Consider the following 18,498-nt stretch of genomic DNA (forward strand, 5'->3'; position numbering starts at 1 on the left):
CCATCTTGTCTGAATGGCTTACGGTCTACAGCCATGAGTCTGGCTGTGACACAGCCCCAAACGATATTGTATGGGAACAGCTTCTTTGTGCCTGAGGGAGACTCAGCTTCTGGACACTGGCTCAGTGCCAGATGAGTTGGGAGGGGTAGTTTCTGGCAATAACAAAACAGACTCACTTATCAGTCACACATCTCTGGCAAACAAGATTGAATGTAAGAGCTCACCCTTAGTAAAGAATGAAGTTCATATGTCATTATGTTTGAAGATCTCAAACAGCTACATATTAATTATTTGGCAAATAAAAGACTGGAAGAACACCTTTACAGTGGCTCAGCTTTGACCAGGTGTTTGAGGAGCAGACAGGTGACATGACTTGGAAGTCATCTGGGATATAGATCAGCATAGAGATTGATGTAGCTCTGCCCTCACCAACTACCCAGTAGCCATTCACTCAACCTGTATACAGTAACATCAAGTATCTAAATATACCAGAAATCTCAATTGCTAATAACAATATATACACTTCACAGAAGAGCAGAATAGGAATCCTTGACTCATGCCTGCTTAGTGATTATTTTTCAGTAGGAGAAAATACAAAATAAATGGAAACAAGAGCCAGTTTCTCAAATCTTTATTTGAATATAATGAGGAGTATTTTCTGTGTGATGCAGGCCACCAGGTCACTAGTGCAATTGCCAGACCTTAGGGTTCTTGTTCATCTAGAAAAAGAGGACAGGAAGTAGAGAGAAATAAGGGGGAGAGAAAACATAAGTAATTCAGAATATGCTAAACGTATTGTACAAAAAGTAAACAAATCACATTACTTACAAACCATTAGACAGAATACAATCAAATAAATAATTTAAGACCACACATTGTAATATATAGTGCTTTCGGAAAGTATTCAGACCCCTCCACGTTTTCCACATTTTGTTACAGCCTTATTCTGAAATGGATTACATTGTAATCCCCCCCTCAATCTACACACAATACCCCATAATGACACAGCAAAAACAGGTTGACATTTTTGTAAATTTATATAAAAAAATTAAAAAAATGATATCACATTTACTTAAGTATTCAGATGCTTTACTCAGTACTTTGTTGAAGCACCTTAGGCAGCAATTACATCCTTGAGTCTTCTTGGGTATGACGCTACAAGCTTGGCACACCTGTATTTGGGGAGTTTCTCCCATTCTTCTCTGCAGAGCCTCTCAAGCTCTGTCAGGTTGGCCGGGGAGCGTCGCTGCACAGCTATTTTCAGGTCTCTAGACGTTCGATCGGCTTCAAGTCTGGGCCACTCAACAACATTCAGAGACTTGTCCCGAAGCCACTCCTGTGTCGTCTTGGCTGTGTGCTTAGGGTCACTGTCCTGTTGGAAGGTGAACCTTCGCCACTGTCTGAGGTCCTGAGCAGGTTTTCATCATGGATCTGTGTACTTTGCTTTGTTCATCTTTCCCTCGATCTTGACTAGTCTTCCAGTCCCTAACGCTAAAAAACATCCCCACAGCATGATGCTGCTACTACCACCATGCTTCACCGTAGGGATTGTACTGGCCAGTTGATGAGTGGTGCCTGGTTTTCTCCAGACGTGACCCTTGGCATTCAGGCCAAATAGTTAAATATTGGTTACATCAGACCAGAGAATCTTGTTTCTCATGGTCTGAGAGTCTTTAGGTGCCTTTTGTCAAACTCCAAGCAGGCTTTCATGTGCCTTTTACTGAGGAGTGCCTTCCTTCTGGCCATTAAGGACTGATTGTTGGAGTGCTGCAAAGATGGTTGTCCTTTTGGAAAGTTCTCCCATCTCCACAGAAGAACTCTGGAGCTCTGTCAGAGTGACCATCGTGCTCTTGGTCACCTCCCTGACCAAGGCCCGTGTCCCCAGTTTGGCCAGCTCTAGGAAGAGTCTTGGTGGTTTCAAACTTCTTCCATTTAAAAATGATGGAGTCCACTGTGTTCTTGTGGAACTTCAATGCTGCAGACATTTTTTGGTACTCTTCCTCAGATCTGTGCCTTGCGACAATCCTGTCTTGGAGCTCTACGGACAATTCCTTCAACCTCATGGCTTGGTTTTTGCTTTGACATGCACTGTCAGCTGTGGGACCTTATATAGACAGATGTGTGCCTTTACAAATCCTGTCCAATCAATTGAATTTACCACAAGTGGACTCCAATCAAGTTGTAGAAACAGCTCAAGGATGATCAATGGAAACAGAATGCGTCGGAGCTCAATTTCAAGTCTCATAGCAAAGGCTCTGAATACTTAGGTAAAAAAGGTACGTTTTATTTTTAATTTGCAAATAATTCTAAAACCTGTTAATTCTCATTATGTGTGTACATTGATGGGAAAAAATCTATTTCATACATTTTAGAATAAGGCTGTAACGTAGCAAAATATGGAAAAAGTGAAGGGGTCTGAATACTTTCCGAATGCCCTGTAAACATTGTACAGGTACCGCATAGTGCAATGGTGGCAGTCCTTCTCACCTTCCTCCTCCTCCTCCTCTTCATCATCATCATCGTCTTCCTCATCTTCATCTGAGCTGAAGGTCCCGTCAGGCAAGCTATACACGCGAATCACTTGCTGTTGACAAACACACAATGATGATATTGACTCTCTGTAAGGAACACTAACATTTCTTGGGCTCTGTGTGCAGACACCGTCAGACAATGGGGGAAATCAACTACTACAAGTTGCAGAGACAAGTACTAGTCTTTCAAGTCATTGGCAGCGCTCTACAGAAACAGTCAAGGGCATGCTCTGCTCCATGGTCAGCAGTCCCGGGCTCACCTTGTTGGGGTCCTTGAGGATGAGGTACTTGCCCTCCTCCAGCTTGCGGCAGATGTCGATGACGCAGCGGAGGATGCCCCAGGCGTTCTCCATGCTCAAGTTGATCTGGCTGGCAAACTCAGTGGGCTGGAACTGCTGGGTGCCCAGGACCACGTGGCGCGCAGAGTCCTTCGCGTGATAACGAGACACGTACCTGGAGACGGGAGGGCAGGGGATTTAACTGATGGAGGTCAGTTGAATTGTTTTATAACAGAGGATGTACCAAGCTATTCAGCTCATAACCAAGTGAATTTATGGACAATTTGAAGGGGAAAAGATGGTTGCTGTGAACAGTATATAGTTGCACTGACCCTAGCTTGAGGTACTCTGAGCCAGCCAGCATGGCACAGCAGGTCCAGCGGGCCAGTTTGTAGCTGTTGTTTTTTAGCTCAGTGGCCAGAACAGCTCCTCTCTGAGAGTCCAGCTTCTGACGCCAGTCCACTCCATTACAGTGCTTAAGACAAGAACAAAACATTCAACAACATTAAGCATTAGAGGGGAAGTTAACACTGCATTTCATCCCCAGAGATAGCATCAAATATCTCGTACTGTCTTTTCTGTCATCACTCGTTCCTCCTCTTACCCGGGAGTCCCACTCGTTGAGGGTCTTGACGTTGATGAAGGACACCTCTCCGTTGGCCCCGGTCATCACTCCATCGTGCTCACAGCGTACAATCAGGTCAATGTCCTCCCCCAGTTTCCAGCGGCGGTACCTGAGACGTAAACTCACCTGTTTCTAGGTCTACACAGCTTTTACCCCTCAACACTAACCCAGAGTCCAGCAGGACACATCACATGGATCCATTTAAAAACAGGAGTACCCAAAAAAAAATCCAAAAAGACTACTTACAGATGTGAATGAACAAACTATGATTAGATGGTCTGAATGATTAGATGGTCTGCAGTAGTGAGAGAGCAGCATGAGAGAGCAGCACGGGTCAGTACCCACCTGTAGGCAACAGAGGCCACCTCACTCTTGTCTATGTCCTCCTCTACAAATGGGTTGGGGTTAGGGAACTTGTGCCTCTCCCCACCCTGAGGGGAAACAAAGACACAGCATCCTATTAGAACTGAAATAATTAACATCCAATTCAAATGTATTCTTTACAAATGCAGAAATGCTTGGACTTTTGCCACATCACACTCACATTGAAGGAATGTCACTAGACATGTCCATTGGTGTATAATTGTAGTGGTCTTACCATGCGCAGACACTGCTGGCTGAAGTTATGGTTGATATAGGTAGCCTCCATGGCCAGGTTACGGGGCGAGTTGAAGGAGTTGCCCTCATCCTGTGGTGGCTCGTTGGCAGTCTCACTCACCGTCAACAGATCTGACATGTACAGTTAGATGAGCCGAATGCACAAAAAACCAAACGCACCCCTAAACATTGGCATTATGACAAGAAGACTTAAATATGAGAGAGTTTGATATTAGGTATAACTACTGATTCACTAGTAAACAAGACTTCCTTGACCAGTCAGAGATGGACCAACAGCTGAATAGATTAACTTGAGAAAGCCTCACCAAAGTCAGAGTTGTCTCTCTTGTCAAAGAAGAGCTTGTTGCCCACTCTCTGCACAATGATGTCCCAGGAGTTGACTGAGCGCGTGCAGCACATCAGGGTGGCCAGGATGGCATCGGTGGCAAACACATTGCCCTGGGTCTTAGCCAACTGCAGAGAGGGAGGGTATAGGGGAGGATTTACATCAGAGCAGAAAAACACACTCTACAGGGCAGTGGACATTGTAATAATCATGTTTTTGTTTCTGAAATGTGTGAAACCATTAGTTCTGGACAAGAACGTGCAGACAAAACAACAAAAGGACTAAATCAATAATATGTTGCTCTGGCTTACTGTACCTGGCACAGTGCTGTACAAGTGTGGAATTGAGAGGGTGTACCTTGCGGATGACAGGGTCGTCGGTGGTGGTGACTGTGTGAAAGATCCTCTTGATGCTCTTGAGAGGCTTCTCGTTGCGAGTGGTGACACGGTCGAAGGCCTTGTCGTAGTACTCCAACGCACCACAGCACTCACTGAGGGAGAAAGAAAATCAACTGACTTTACATTTTAACATTTTACATTTAAGTCATTACATGGATATAATATTGTCTTCCAGTAGAAACAAAAAGGGAAAAAACAGACTAGACTCATTGCAGGTGAAAAGCAACTTGAACATCATGTTATTCAGACTGGGTTTTGTTCTGAACTGTGTGATTGAGACAGACTGGAAAAAAATGGACAAAGCCATCGATGACATCACTCTATTGTTTCCTATGAGAATGCTCAGTGGCGCATTTCATGATAAGGAAGTGTCATTTCAGCATGTCACCATCCTTTTACACAGAGGAGTTGTTGGAAACCTACTCTATGAAGTGACGTTGAAGGTTAGCTCAGTGCTGCTCCCTCATGGAGTATCTCAAGTTGAAGGCCGAGAAAGGTACTGCAGGCTGCCATTAGCAACTAGATTATTCTTATAACTTTGTCTGTGATTTTAAAGTAAACGGTTCAAGGACATACATCTGGTGAAATAGAAGCCATTATTGGTACCATGATTGTGTTTGAATATTTTGTTTATATACATCTACGAATACTGACCAACGAGCACCATTTCCCCTTTCACTATAATTGGGGATACTGTTTTGTGGAAACAATGCCTGCAATACCGCGGTCGTCCATCAACTTGAACTCAATGCGACGGGGCAGTCGTTCTCCCCGGATTGAGCACAGATGCAGTCACTCACATGTCAGTGGGGTCTTCCACCTCCATGTATCTCATCTTCATCAGCCTGGGGAAGTCCATCTCCTCCTTCACCTCCCAGTCACTCCGGACCTCCACCGACGAGTCCCGGGGTTTCAACTGGGCCTTGAAATGAAAGGTATGAGGGGGGAAAGGGAAAGGGGAGGGAGGAAAGGGAAAGGAGGAGAGACAGGCACGTATGGTAGCGTTAGCAGGTGTTTGGGAAGACTGTTGCCAGAAACTTCATACGACTACAACAGATGTTATCGGAGGAGTATCACAATACGGTTCAGATGTCCGGAGGTGCACTGATGTTGTTGATCTTCCCATACCTGGGATTTCTGGTCCCACTTTTGACGGACGCCAAACTGCTTCTGGAACTTTTTCTGTAGGCGCATGCGATCCCTGGACAGAGCCACATGAGATTAGACAGTTATAGAGAAAACCAGAGAACGTGTGTTTTAGAAAGCCACATGAGATTAGACAGAGTTATAGAGAAAACCAGAGAACAACATTTAGAAAGCCACATCGGCAGTGGATTGGCTAAACAACTGCAGGCAGCTTACCTCTCCTTCTGCTTGGCACTCTTTGGCAGGGTCTGCATATTGAACTGGGTCAGGTTCCTACGGTCCTTGTCCCTGCGCAGATTCCTCTGTAAAAACAGAACAAAACATCCTGTTATAGAAAAGGTTACATAGAAAAGCCTTTTTGGGGTACTGTGTGTGTGTGTGGTCGAGCAGGTTAGTCTTGTACCTGAGCAAACCTCATGCGGTTCCTCTGGTAGGCAGTCTTCTGCGTCTTGGCAGTGTCCACCAGCTGGAAGCTCGTCTCGTCCTCCTCATGGAAGTAGGCATACTGACTACCACCCCCAAACTGAGATGAATACTTGTCTGTCAAAACATACAACCAAATGTCAAAGGATGGCATCCATGGTCTGAAATACCTCAAAATCAATATTGAATATAGACATTTAGAATAGGCAATATTCTGGATTATGTTTACACCATATCATGGTATTATTGTGAATCCTACAATACAATTTAACCCACTTGTGTATCTCTTGTCCTGGTAGGTTGCTCCTGTCCAATCAGCCACCTGCACAGATGGACAGAAAAGTAAATCAGTCAGCCTAATTTCCTCCTCTTGAAGCAGGGCAAACTGCTGTTTATAATTAAAGGTGAGAGGCAGCAGAGGAAGACCAACCTTTCCCAGACGGTCTCCTTTGCTAAAGGGCTGGTAGGGCATGTCCTTAAACTTCTCAGGGACAGCACAGGGACCCCATCCGGAGGGATTGTCCTGGATCTCAGGGGCATGGAACTTCGCCATGGTCTGAGGTTAGGGCAGATGTTGTAAACATTTAAAATGAAACGCAGATTTGAACAATATCTAGTTACCTTATACTATGTATATTAGATAGAAATTTGGTGTACATACGCAAGTGGATGATAAGATTAGTAACCTAGGCCGCAGGGTCTCAGACAATGTCAATGAACAACACTGTTTTCACTCAGCAATGCACTAACATTAGATAGGCATTTCAGTATGCGCAGTGGCCTAGTCATCACGGACCCAGGACACATAACCATTGGATTGCTAAGAAACTGCCATCGATAGACTATTTGCATATTGCACAAGTAATCATCATGGAGAGAAAGCAATGTACAAGTTATAGCTAACGTCGTTATCTACAATACCCTAGCCTAAGCTTGCTAACGTTAGCCAGCTAGCATTATATTAGCAGGCGACCTAGTTAGTTAACCAAAAATGTCACAACACCCAAATCTAGTAAGGGGAAATTAATCGGGGACATCAACAAGTGAGCGCAACTACGTTCTGTTTCCATATGGACACTATGGCAAGCTAACCAGCATGCTTGCTAGCTCGTTAGCCAGGTGGCAGATAGCAATCTGCTAATCTAACGGCGGTGGCAGTAACATCCACTCGAGTACATCTCACATTATGTTTACCCTAAACATAATTGTAAACATGACATGTTCATACGTCTTTGTATGTCTTATTCGAATCTCACCTTTGAGATTGTGACGACCAAACGGCAGCTTTTATTCGGCCAATCAGCCGAGTCACAATTTTCTTCTAAAAGCGCCGTAGAAAAAGGAAGTGGAAAAGTACCGTAAAGAGTTGTTTTCCGGCAGACTATAAGCTTTGTTGCATATTGCTGCCTTTCACAGGTCGGAGTGTGAATTGCACATTTTGTTCAAAAAAAGTGAAATTGGGAAAAAAATGAATTGAACCACCATCTCCCCCTAGATATACACCACTATCCCCAACAAACCCACCACCCCTTCACACTACTTTGGCCCGAACATCCTACACCAGGCCGTCACCCTGGGAGGCTGGAACCCCTTTTCTCAAATCCCCCTGTAGTTCTTCTGGACTAAAACCTCAACACCCAAAACGTCTCTGCTGCTTCTACCACAAAATCAGTCTTCTGGGATTTCCTTTCCATCTGTGCAGTAATGACCATAGCAATAAATGCCAAGAAGTCAACCTTACTAAAGAACAAACTGTTTGGGTTACTCTGTACTGGCCCAATACTCACAGGGATCCTCCCAGGCTCCCTCACCCATTGCTCACCATCCTCTACTTTCCTCAATGTTTTTTGTTGTTGTGGTATTGTATTAGGATCCCCATTATCTGTTGCTGAAGATGCAGCTACTCTTCCTGGGGTCCACACAAAACATTATATAATACAGAATATCAATAGACAAGAACAGCTCAAGGACTGAACTACACACATTTAAAATATGAACAATAGAACAAAAAAAGGTCCTACTGACAGTTACTCACATTACTGACAGTTACTCACACATCAGTACATATACAGGAAGTATTCAGACCCCTTGACCTTTTCCACATTTTGTTACGTTACAGCCTTATTCTAAAATTGATTACATTGTTTTCCCTCCCTCATCAATCTAAACATAATACCCCATAATGACAAAGCAAAAACAGGTTTTTAGACATTTTTGCATTGCTTAAAAAAAAAAACTGAAATATGACATTTACATAAGTATTCAGACGCTTTACTCAGTACTTTGTTGAAGCACCTTAGGCAGCGATTACATCCTTGAGTCTTCTTGGGTATGACGCTACAAGCTTGGCACAACTGTATTTGGGGAGTTTCTCCCATTCTTCTCTGCAGATCCTCTCAAGCTCTGACAGGTTGGATGGGGAGCATCGCTGCAAAGCGATTTTCATGTCTCTCCAGAGATGTTCGATCGGGTTCAAGTCCGGTTTTTGGCTGGGCCACTCAAGGACATTCAGACACTTGTCCCAAAGCCACTCTTAACTTGTCTTGGCTGTGTTCTTAGGATCGTTGTCCTGTTGGAATGTGAACCTTCGCTCCAGTCTGAGGTGCTGAGCGCTCTGGAGCAGGTTTTCACTAAGGATTTCTCTGTACTTTGCTCTGTTCATCTTTGCCTCGATCCTGACTAGTCTCCCCGTCCCTGCCACTAAAAAACATCCTCACACCATGATGCTGCCACCACCATGCTTCACCGTAGGGGTGGTGCCAGGTTTCCTGCAGATGTGACACTTGGCATTCAGGACAAAGAGTTCAATCTTGGTTTCTTCAGACCAGATAATCTTGTTTCTCACGGTCTGAGAGTCTTTAGGTGCCTTTTGGCAAACTCCAAGAGGGCTGTCATGTGCCTTTTACTGAGGAGTGGCTTCCGTCTGGCCACTCTACCATAAAGGCTTGATTGGTGGAGTGCTACAGAGATGGTTGTCCTTTGGAAGGTTCTCCCATCTCCACAGAGGAACTCTGCAGGACTTTCAGAGTGAACATCGGGTTCTTGGTCACAACCCTGACCAAGGCTCTTCTCCCCCGATTGCTCAGTCAGGCCGGGCGGCCAGCTCTAAGAAGAGTCTTGGTGGTTCCAAACTTCATCCATTTAAGAATGATGGAGACCACTGTGTTACTGAATACTTTCCGAATGCACTGTATGACAAACAGGAGTGGCAATATATTTCGCTACCATCCTCAGTAGCTTTCCATCTAAGTTGCCAATACCAGGTGGTATGTCATTATTGATGGACAACAATACATTTTCACACTAACTTGACAGAATAAAAAATTACAACGCTTTCCTTTCATTATTAAGTCTTTTATGCATTTCATGCCTGAGTTTGCCCACTTTGCCTATGAAATAGTCATTAAAATAATTGGCAATATCAAAAGGTTTTGTGATGAATGAGCCTTCTGATTCAATGATAGATGGAGTTGAATTAGTCTTTCTGTCCATTATTTCATTTAAAGTACTTTAAAGCTTTTTTTCCTTCATACTTTATAATATTTATCTTAGTTTCATGATTCATTTTCTTCTTCTTTTTGTTTTAGCTTACTCACATAATTTCTCAATTTACAGTAAGTTTGCAAATCAGATGTGCAGCCAGACTTATTAGCCTACTCATTTTGCTTCATCTCTCTCAACCACACAGTTTTTCAATTCCTCATCAATCCACGGAGCATTAACAGTTCTAACAGTCCGTTTCTTTATAGGTGCATGTTTATCAATAGCTGGAAGAAACAATGTCATAAATGCATCAAGTGCAGTGTCTGTGTCACGACTTTCGCCGAAGTCGGTCCCTCTCCTTGTCCGGGCGACGTTCGGCGGTCGACGTCACCGGCCTTCTAGCCATCGCCGATCCACTTTCATTTTCCATTTGATTTGTCTTTGTTTTACACACCTGGTTTCAATTCCCCAATTACATGTTCATTATTTAACACTCTGTTTTCCCCATGGTTTTTGTGCGTGTTTGTTTATTGTATTTACAGTCCGTATTGTGGGCTCGGTATTATCGACTTGTATTTGAAAGTCTTGAGTAAATTTACGTGTATTACTCATCTCTGTTGTCCTGCGCCTGACTCCTCTGCACCAGCTACACCCAGACCTATTACAGTCTGGATGCTCCTCATTACACACATCAGACCAACAAATCTTTTTTACATCTTCAACTTAGGAATCACTACAAAACATTTTGTATGATCTCCTATACACTATTTTAGGCCCAGCCTTTGGAACTTTGGCGTTTCTGGATATAGCCCACTACAGTATAGCATGGTCACTATGTCGAATGGGTGTGGATACAGTTTTAGAACAAACTTCTGCAGCATTAGTAAAAATGTGATCAATACACGTGGTTTATATATTTATTGTAGATTTGTAAACACCCTGGTAGGTTGATTAATAACCTGAACCAGATTACAGGCACTGGTTACGGTAAGAAGCCTTGTTTTCATCAAGCTGTCCGCTCAAGACCAGTCTATATTCAGGTCACCAAGAAAATAGACCTCTCCGTTAACATCACATACACTATCAAGCATTTCACACATATTATCCAGATACTGACTGCTAGCACTTGGTGGTCTATAGCAACACCCCACAAGAATAGGCTTGAGATGAGGCAGGTGAACCTTCGACCGCAGCACTTCAACAACATTTGACATGAGATTGTCTCTTGACAGGAATATGGCTCTGAATATATATACCAACACCTCCCCCACAAGTATTCCTGTCTCTTCTATAGATATTATATCCCTGTATTGCTACTACTCTATTATCAAAGGAATTATCTAAGTGAATCTCAGAGATAGTCAATATATGAATATTATCTGATGTAAGCCAGTTGTTGATTTCACTAACCTTATTTCTAAGGCTATATATACATATGGGCTATCTTTATCCCTTTACTGGGTAGCTTATCAGAGAGAACATAATATTGAGAAGGAAGAAAATAACAGACTCCGTCCAGGTCTCATGTGGAAACTGGGATTTCATCCACAACAATGTTATTTTGCCTTGATTAGCCTTCTAGATAACCCTGTTTCCCTGTCATTGTTAACATAGATGTCATTTCTCGTGGACTTACAGTTAGTTGCCATCTTGCTGCTGTCTTGTTTTCATCACATCAAGTGCTCCCTGGGAGAAATGCAAATTGTTTTTCAGGTCCTGGACCTCTGTGGTAAGATCTGCCTCAGCATATGACCCTTTCTGCATTGCTCTAACCCTGGTAACCTCAACCTGTCTCACTCGCACAGGACATTTCTGATCCCAAGCAACACGGGCAACCCCACAATAGAAACACACCACTTTTTCCACCAAAACTACACACTCCTTTGTCCCATGCCCTCCTGTACACCTCTCACACTTCGGAATCTCCCTCCTACATACTGCTGCAATATTACCATAAGCTTAGTACCTGAAACACCATAGTGGGTTTGAAACAAAAGCTCTTATGGGATACCTGACATATCCTAGCATGACTTTATCAGGTAAAAACTCACCATCAAAACTCAAAAGGATAGACAGCGTCTCCTCAGTCTCGAGCTTGCCACTGGGACTGCGTCGCACTAAACTGCGTGCATCACAGACACTGGGGATCCTCAACTCCACCTCAACACTCTAACCCACCCCAGTTATCACTCCTTTCAGCTGTGCTCTGCTCCGGAGAGCAAAGCAAGACACAGCTCTTGTCCCGAGACACGTGGTGCAGAGCGCCTGCTATTTACTACAATAATAAAAAGGACTGTATGGAACAAAAATAAGCAGAGATAAAGCCTACATATATTCTTACCATATATTCCTCTCCTGTACCTTCACCCAACCATTCTGGGCTGTACTACAAGACTTGCGCTACCAGGTATCGAGCTTTCAAGAAATGATATCCTATGGTGCTAATATAAAATATTAAAGTATGGAATTTCTCACCAGTGTAGTCATAAATCTTGCCCAAATGTTCATTACCAAAGTGAAAGCGGGGAAAATAAATGGTGAGAGTGTGGAGAGAGGGTTGAGGAGGTGTGTGTGTGCGTGTGTGGGTGGTGGTGCATTTTAATTCTAGCTGATCACTGCCACTAACACACCTGACAAACTTAGTCATGTGTAACTGCTTGGCTGGAACAAATGTTCACACATCTCCGAAACCTGGATTAATATGAAACCCTGATTTACTGGTGACCAAGGAATGTGTTTAATTGCAGAGAACATAAGCCTTGAAGAGCAGGAGAGTATCCATCTGGCAGAAGATGCAGAGAGGAGTGCAGTAGGCCCATGTATATTGCACTACCTGCATGAGGCAGCTTGATGTACAAGTACACCCCCTGGTCAGGACACCAGTCTGTTGCAGGTCCTTGAATACTTTAAACATATGGCGCGTCGTCCCTACCACATCATCATTATTCTAGATAATGTACAGAGCGTCAGCGTATATTCCTTCATACAATAGTACGGGCTAATAATGTAGGCTATATGTCAGAAAGCAGCACAGTTACTGTGGATTGAAACACTTTTACTTCCCTTTTGAAGCCATTCAAGTTATCAGGGTTCTGGGAATTACACAGGGGAAAAATTATGTACAGCATCAGGTCGGAGGAGATAAAGATGCATACTGATGGGCCAGAACACATGTGAGCCTCAGCCCTCAGCATCTACCTGAGGGTATGTTATTAGTAGTCGTTTTGTTATCACACAGTGCTCATATAAATTGCCATTTTCACTAACACAGTTTTGCCTACTCTTTGATTGATATTATTTAATGTTAATTTTGTTATTCCAATTCTTTTCAACTGGCCTTTCAAATGATCTTTGTGATGTAAAAAAGGTGAGGGACAGGAGAAAGAGGCGAAGAGGCAGAAGACCAATGCTACAATGTTTAGCACAATGTGTGAAGAGGGAGTGTAGGGATCTGGCTAAGGAATTTATTAGGCTGATGGGCAAGTCTGCTTCAGTGGACACAATCATTGGTGACAAGGCCCCAGAGGAGAAAGTGGCAGTCAGGTTTAACTGTCTATATCAGAAGCCAGTAATATGTGTGTGCCTCTCTCTGTGTGTTAAGGGTGGCAGCTGAATCAGAGCTCTTATGAATGTAACATAAGTGGCAATACATCGTTTTAGGTTTAATTTACAATTCAATCAGTCACAAACATTTAATTTCATTGTCTAAAATGTAATGGACTAATTAAAATGGCCCATACATGGCGTCCCTGGAGGAAAAAGTGCGTCATCCTTGACCTCCAGGAATGGTGAAGGATGATGCACACCTTTGGACCAGAGCTCATACAAAGAATGTTTACCTACAGTGCATTCGGAAAGTATTCAGACCCCTTCCCCTTTTCAAAATTTTATTATGTTACAGCCTTAATCTAAAATTTTGTAAATAGTTTTTTTCCCCCTCATCAATATACATGAAATGATAGCAAATGTATAAAAAAACAGAAATACCTTATCTACATAAGTATTCATGCCATTTGCTATGAGACTCGAAATTGAGCTCAGGTGCATCCTGTCTTCATTGATCATCATTGAGATGTTTCTACAGCTTGATTGGAGTCCAGCTGTGGTAAATTCAACTGACTGGACATGGTTTGGATTCTACCCGAAACCAAGAAAGGTTTTCCTCTGGGGAAAGCCGAAGAACCCTTTCGGAACCCTTTTTTCTTGACAATCTGTATATGCTTGATGATATGTTTTTATGTACATTGAGCCGCAAACTAAATTTCCCCACAGGGATAATAAAGTACTTATCTTATCTCATGACTGATTTAATATGGAAGTGTTATCATTACAGCCCCCCCCCCCCCACCACAGAGAGGGAAGTTGGTGATAACGAAAGGGTGTAAAGACATTTACTAGGAACTATAAGTATCATGGGAATTTTATTTTTTACAACTTCTCTCTTGCTGATGTAGAATAAATGTGTTAAGAATGTTGTAATCTTGGCAACCAGAATGCCTACACCATAAACAGCCATCTGCCTCAACTGGCTGAGTAGGACATGTGGCTGGACATGTGGCTGTAGTGCAGTGGAGGCTGCTCATAATAATAGCCGGAACGGAGGGAATGGAATGGAAACCACGTGTTTGATGTATTTGTTGCCATTGCACTTATTCCGCTCCAGTCATTACCACAAGCCCGTTCTCCCAAATTAAGGTGCCACCAACCTCCTGTTCTGTATGTAGTGTGTTACATGCTGAACTGAAATCAATAAACAACAGTCTAGCATAGGCCTTGGGGTTCTCCAGGTGCTTAACAATGAGATGCAATGTATTGTGCTATGCTGTTGATTGCATCATCAGTCCCACGATTTAGCTTATTGGCAAATTGGTAAGGAGCTAAGGCCTGTTTATGCATAAAGGTGTGCTTAAAGACAAACTATTGTAGATTGACTTCCAGCCTAGTAAGAATCCAGTCATCAATAACAATTGTGTTAATCACATTAGCACACTCAGAGAAGTCATGTACATCAAACCTTGTGTAAAAATGATTTAATTAATTAGCTTTTGTTACTTAATCTGTTATGTGCACTGATTATTTTGTGGGGTTCATGTTGGTGATTGTTTTCATTGACTCCCACAGTTGTTTTGGAGTTCATTGTAAGGAACTTTTCTCCAAAGATTCTTTGTGTTGTTTCCTTGTCTCTCAGAGTTTTCATTGAGCTTCTTTTCGCACACATTTTTCAATTGTTGTTGTTCCTTGTTTTTCGAACGTTTGTCTCGTGCGGTTGTGTGTGTGTGCCTCCTCTACAGGCTGGTTGAAAAGGAACTGATGGTGGACTCCGATAGAGGTGCTGGTTTATAGATAGGTGCAACTGTCCCAGCTCCCTCTTTAGAGGATGTAAATGATGACCAGTAGGAGACAGGGATACAATTTACACTGTATTACCACATACCAAACAAATACATTTTTATTGGTGCATACTAGTGGAGGCTGCTGTGGGGTGGACGGCTCATAATAATGGCTGAAACGGAGCGAATGGCATCAAATGTGTTTGATGTATTTGATATCATTTCACCTATAGGGTACCACCAACCTCCTGTGTTGCATACACATGTTTAGCAGATGTTATTGCAGGTGTAGCGAAATGCTTGTGTTCCTAACTCCAACAGTGCAGTAATATCTAACAATACACAACAACACACACAAATATAAAAGTAAAATAATGCAATTAAGAAATTAAGAAATATTAGGATGAGCAATGTTGGAGTCCGGAGTAGGGTACTGGGTGGAGGCTGGCTAGTGATGGCTATTTAACAGTCTGATGGCCTTGAGATAGAAGCTGTTTTTCAGTCTCTCGGTCCCAGCTTTGATGCACCTGAAAATGCCTTGGCTCAGGTGGCTGAGGTCCTTGATGAAATTCTTGGCCTTCCTGTGACACCGAGTACTGTAGATGTCCTGGAGGGCAGGCAGTGTGCCCCCAGTGAAGCGCTGGGCAGACCGCACCACCCTCTGGAGAGCCCTGCGGTTGCGGACGGTAGAGTTGCCATACCAGGCGGTGATACAGCATGACAGGATGCAATCAATGGTGCATCTGTAAAAGTTTGTGAGGGTCTTAGGGGCAAAGCCAAATTTCTTCAGCCTCCTGAGGTGGAAGAGGCACTGTTGCGCTTTCTTCACCACACTGTTTGTGTGGGTGCACCATGTTTGTGTGGGTGGACCATCAGTGATGTGTACGCTGAGGATCTTGAAGCTTTTCACTTTCTCCACTGTGGCCCCATCGATGTGTTTGGAGGTGTGCGCCCTCTGCTGTTTCCTGAAGTCCACGATCAGCTCCTTCATTTTGTTGACGTTGAGGGGGAGGTTATTTTCCTGGTACCACTCCGCCAGGGCCATTACCTCCTCCCTGTAGGCTGTCTCGTTGTTGTTGGTAATCAGGCCTACCACTGTTGTGTCATCTGCAAACTTGATGATTGAGTTGGAGACGTGTGTGGCCACGCAGTCATGGGTGAACAGGGAGTACAGGTGGAGCACGCACTCTTGTGCGGCCCCTGTGTTGAGGATCAGCATAGTGGAGGTGTTGTTGCCTACCTTCCCCACCTGGGGGCGGCCCGTCAGGAAGGTCAGGACACAGTTGAACAGGGTGGGATTCAGACCCAGGGCCCTGAGCTTAATGATGAACTTGGATACTAGGGTACTATGGTGTTGAAGGCTGAGTTGTAGTCAATGAACAGCATTCATACATACTGTAGGTATTCCTCTTGTCCAGATGGGATAGGGCAGTGTGCAGTGTGATTGCATCATCCGTTGATCTATTGGGGTGGTATGCAAATTGCAGTGGGTCTAAGGTGTCGGGTAAGGTGGAGGTGATATGATCCTTAACTAGCCTCTCAATGCATTTCATCATGACAGAAGTGAGTGAGTGCTACGGGGCAATAGTAATTTAGTTCAGTTACCTTTGCTTTCTTAGGTACAGGAACAAGGGTGAGCATCTTGAAGCGAGTGGGGAAAGCAGACTGGGATAGGGAGAGATTGAATATTTCCATAAACACTCCAGCCAGGTAAGTATGCCGTCTGGACCGGTAGCCTTGCGAGGGTTAACCAACTTAAATATCTTACTTACGTCAGCCACGGAAAACGAGAGCTCACAATCCTCGGGAGCTGCAGCGTCGGTGGCATTGTGTTATCCTCAAAGCGAGTGAAGGTGTTTAACGTGTCTGGGAGCAAGATGTCAGTGTCCCCGACGTGACTGGTTTTCCCTTTGTAATCTGTGATTGTCTGGAGTCTCTACCACAAACTCAGCAAAAAAAGAAACGTCCTCTCACTGTCAACTGCGTTTATTTTCAGCAAACTTAACATGTGTAAATATTTGTATGAACATAACAAGATTCAACAACTGAGACATAAACTAAACAATTTCCACAGACATGTGACTAACAGAAATTGAATAATGTGTCTCTGAACAAAGGGGGGGTAAGTACTGCAGTGCATCTCCTCATGGACTGCACCAGATTTGCCAGTTCTTGCTGTGAGATGTTACCCCACTCTTCCATCAAGGCACCTGCAAGTTCCCTGACATTTCTAGGGGGAATGGCCCTAGCCCTCACCCTCCAATCCAACAGGTCCCAGACGTGCTCAATGGGATTGAGATCTGGGCTCTTCGCTGGCAGAACGCTGACATACCTGTCTTGCAGGAAATCACGCACAGAACGAACAATATGGCTGGTGGCATTGTCATGCTGGAGGGTCATGTCAGGATGAGCCTGCAGGAAGGGTACCACATGAGGGAGGAGGATGTCTTCCCTGTAACGCACAGTGTTGAGATTGCCTGCAATGACAACAAGCTCAGTCCGATGATGATGTGACACACCGCCCCAGATCATGACGGACCCTCCACCTCCAAATCGATCCCGCTCCAGAGTACAGGCCTCGGTGTAACACTCATTCCTTCGTTGATAAACGTGAATCCTGTCTGGTCCAGCGACGGTGGGTTTGTGCCCATAGGCGACGTTGTTGCTGGTGATGTCTGGTGAGGACCTGCCTTACAACAGGCCTACAAGCCCTCAGTCCAGCCTCTCTCAGCCTATTGCGAACAGTCTGAGCACTGATGGAGGGATTGTACATTCCTGGTGTAACTCAGACAGTTGTTGTTGACACCCTGTACCTGTCCCGCAGATGTGATGTTCGGATGTACCGATCCTGTGCAGGTGTTGTTACACGTGGTCTGCCACTGCGCAGATGATCAGCTGTCCGTCCTGTCTCCCTGTAGCGCTGTCTTAGGCGTCTCACAGTACTGACATTGCTATTTATTGCCCTGGCTACATCTGCAGTCCTCATGCCTCCTTGCAGCATGCCCAAGGCACGTTCACGCAGATGAGCAGGGACCCTGGGCATCTTTCTTTTGGTGTTTTTCAGAGTCAGTAGAAAGGCCTCTTTAGTGTCCTAAGTTTTCATAACTGTGACCTTAATTGCTTACTGTCTGTAAGCTGTTAGTGTCTTAATGACGGTTCCACACATGCATGTTCATGAATTGTTTATGGTTCATTGAGCATGCATGGGAAACAGTGTTTAAACCCTTTACAATGAAGATCTGTGAAGTTATTTAGATTTTTACGAATTATCTTTGAAAGACAGGGTCCTGAAAAAGGGATGTTTCTTTTTTTGCTCAGTTTATGTCTCGTGTCTGAGCCGT

At 43.9% G+C, this 18,498-nt stretch overlaps 1 protein-coding gene across 1 annotated transcript; it reads right to left on the bottom strand.

Moving 5' to 3' along the window:
• Nucleotides 1–616: 616 nt before the first annotated feature.
• On the bottom strand, nucleotides 617–7,738 carry LOC139575216 (eukaryotic translation initiation factor 3 subunit D-like). The gene is made up of 16 exons (XM_071400202.1): nucleotides 7,601–7,738; nucleotides 6,775–6,900; nucleotides 6,621–6,666; nucleotides 6,325–6,461; nucleotides 6,138–6,223; nucleotides 5,904–5,976; nucleotides 5,576–5,691; nucleotides 4,735–4,867; nucleotides 4,358–4,505; nucleotides 4,033–4,163; nucleotides 3,780–3,865; nucleotides 3,414–3,543; nucleotides 3,142–3,284; nucleotides 2,792–2,984; nucleotides 2,488–2,584; nucleotides 617–719 (listed from the first exon to the last, which is right to left on the bottom strand). Exons 2-16 carry the CDS (start codon nucleotides 6,895–6,897, stop codon nucleotides 703–705), a joined length of 1,659 nt encoding a protein of 552 aa, XP_071256303.1. The 5' UTR covers nucleotides 6,898–6,900; nucleotides 7,601–7,738; the 3' UTR covers nucleotides 617–702.
• Between the last annotated feature and the right edge of the window lie 10,760 nt (nucleotides 7,739–18,498).

This window comes from Salvelinus alpinus, chromosome 1 (genome assembly GCF_045679555.1).
Source record: "Salvelinus alpinus chromosome 1, SLU_Salpinus.1, whole genome shotgun sequence".
Lineage (NCBI taxonomy): Eukaryota > Metazoa > Chordata > Actinopteri > Salmoniformes > Salmonidae > Salvelinus > Salvelinus alpinus.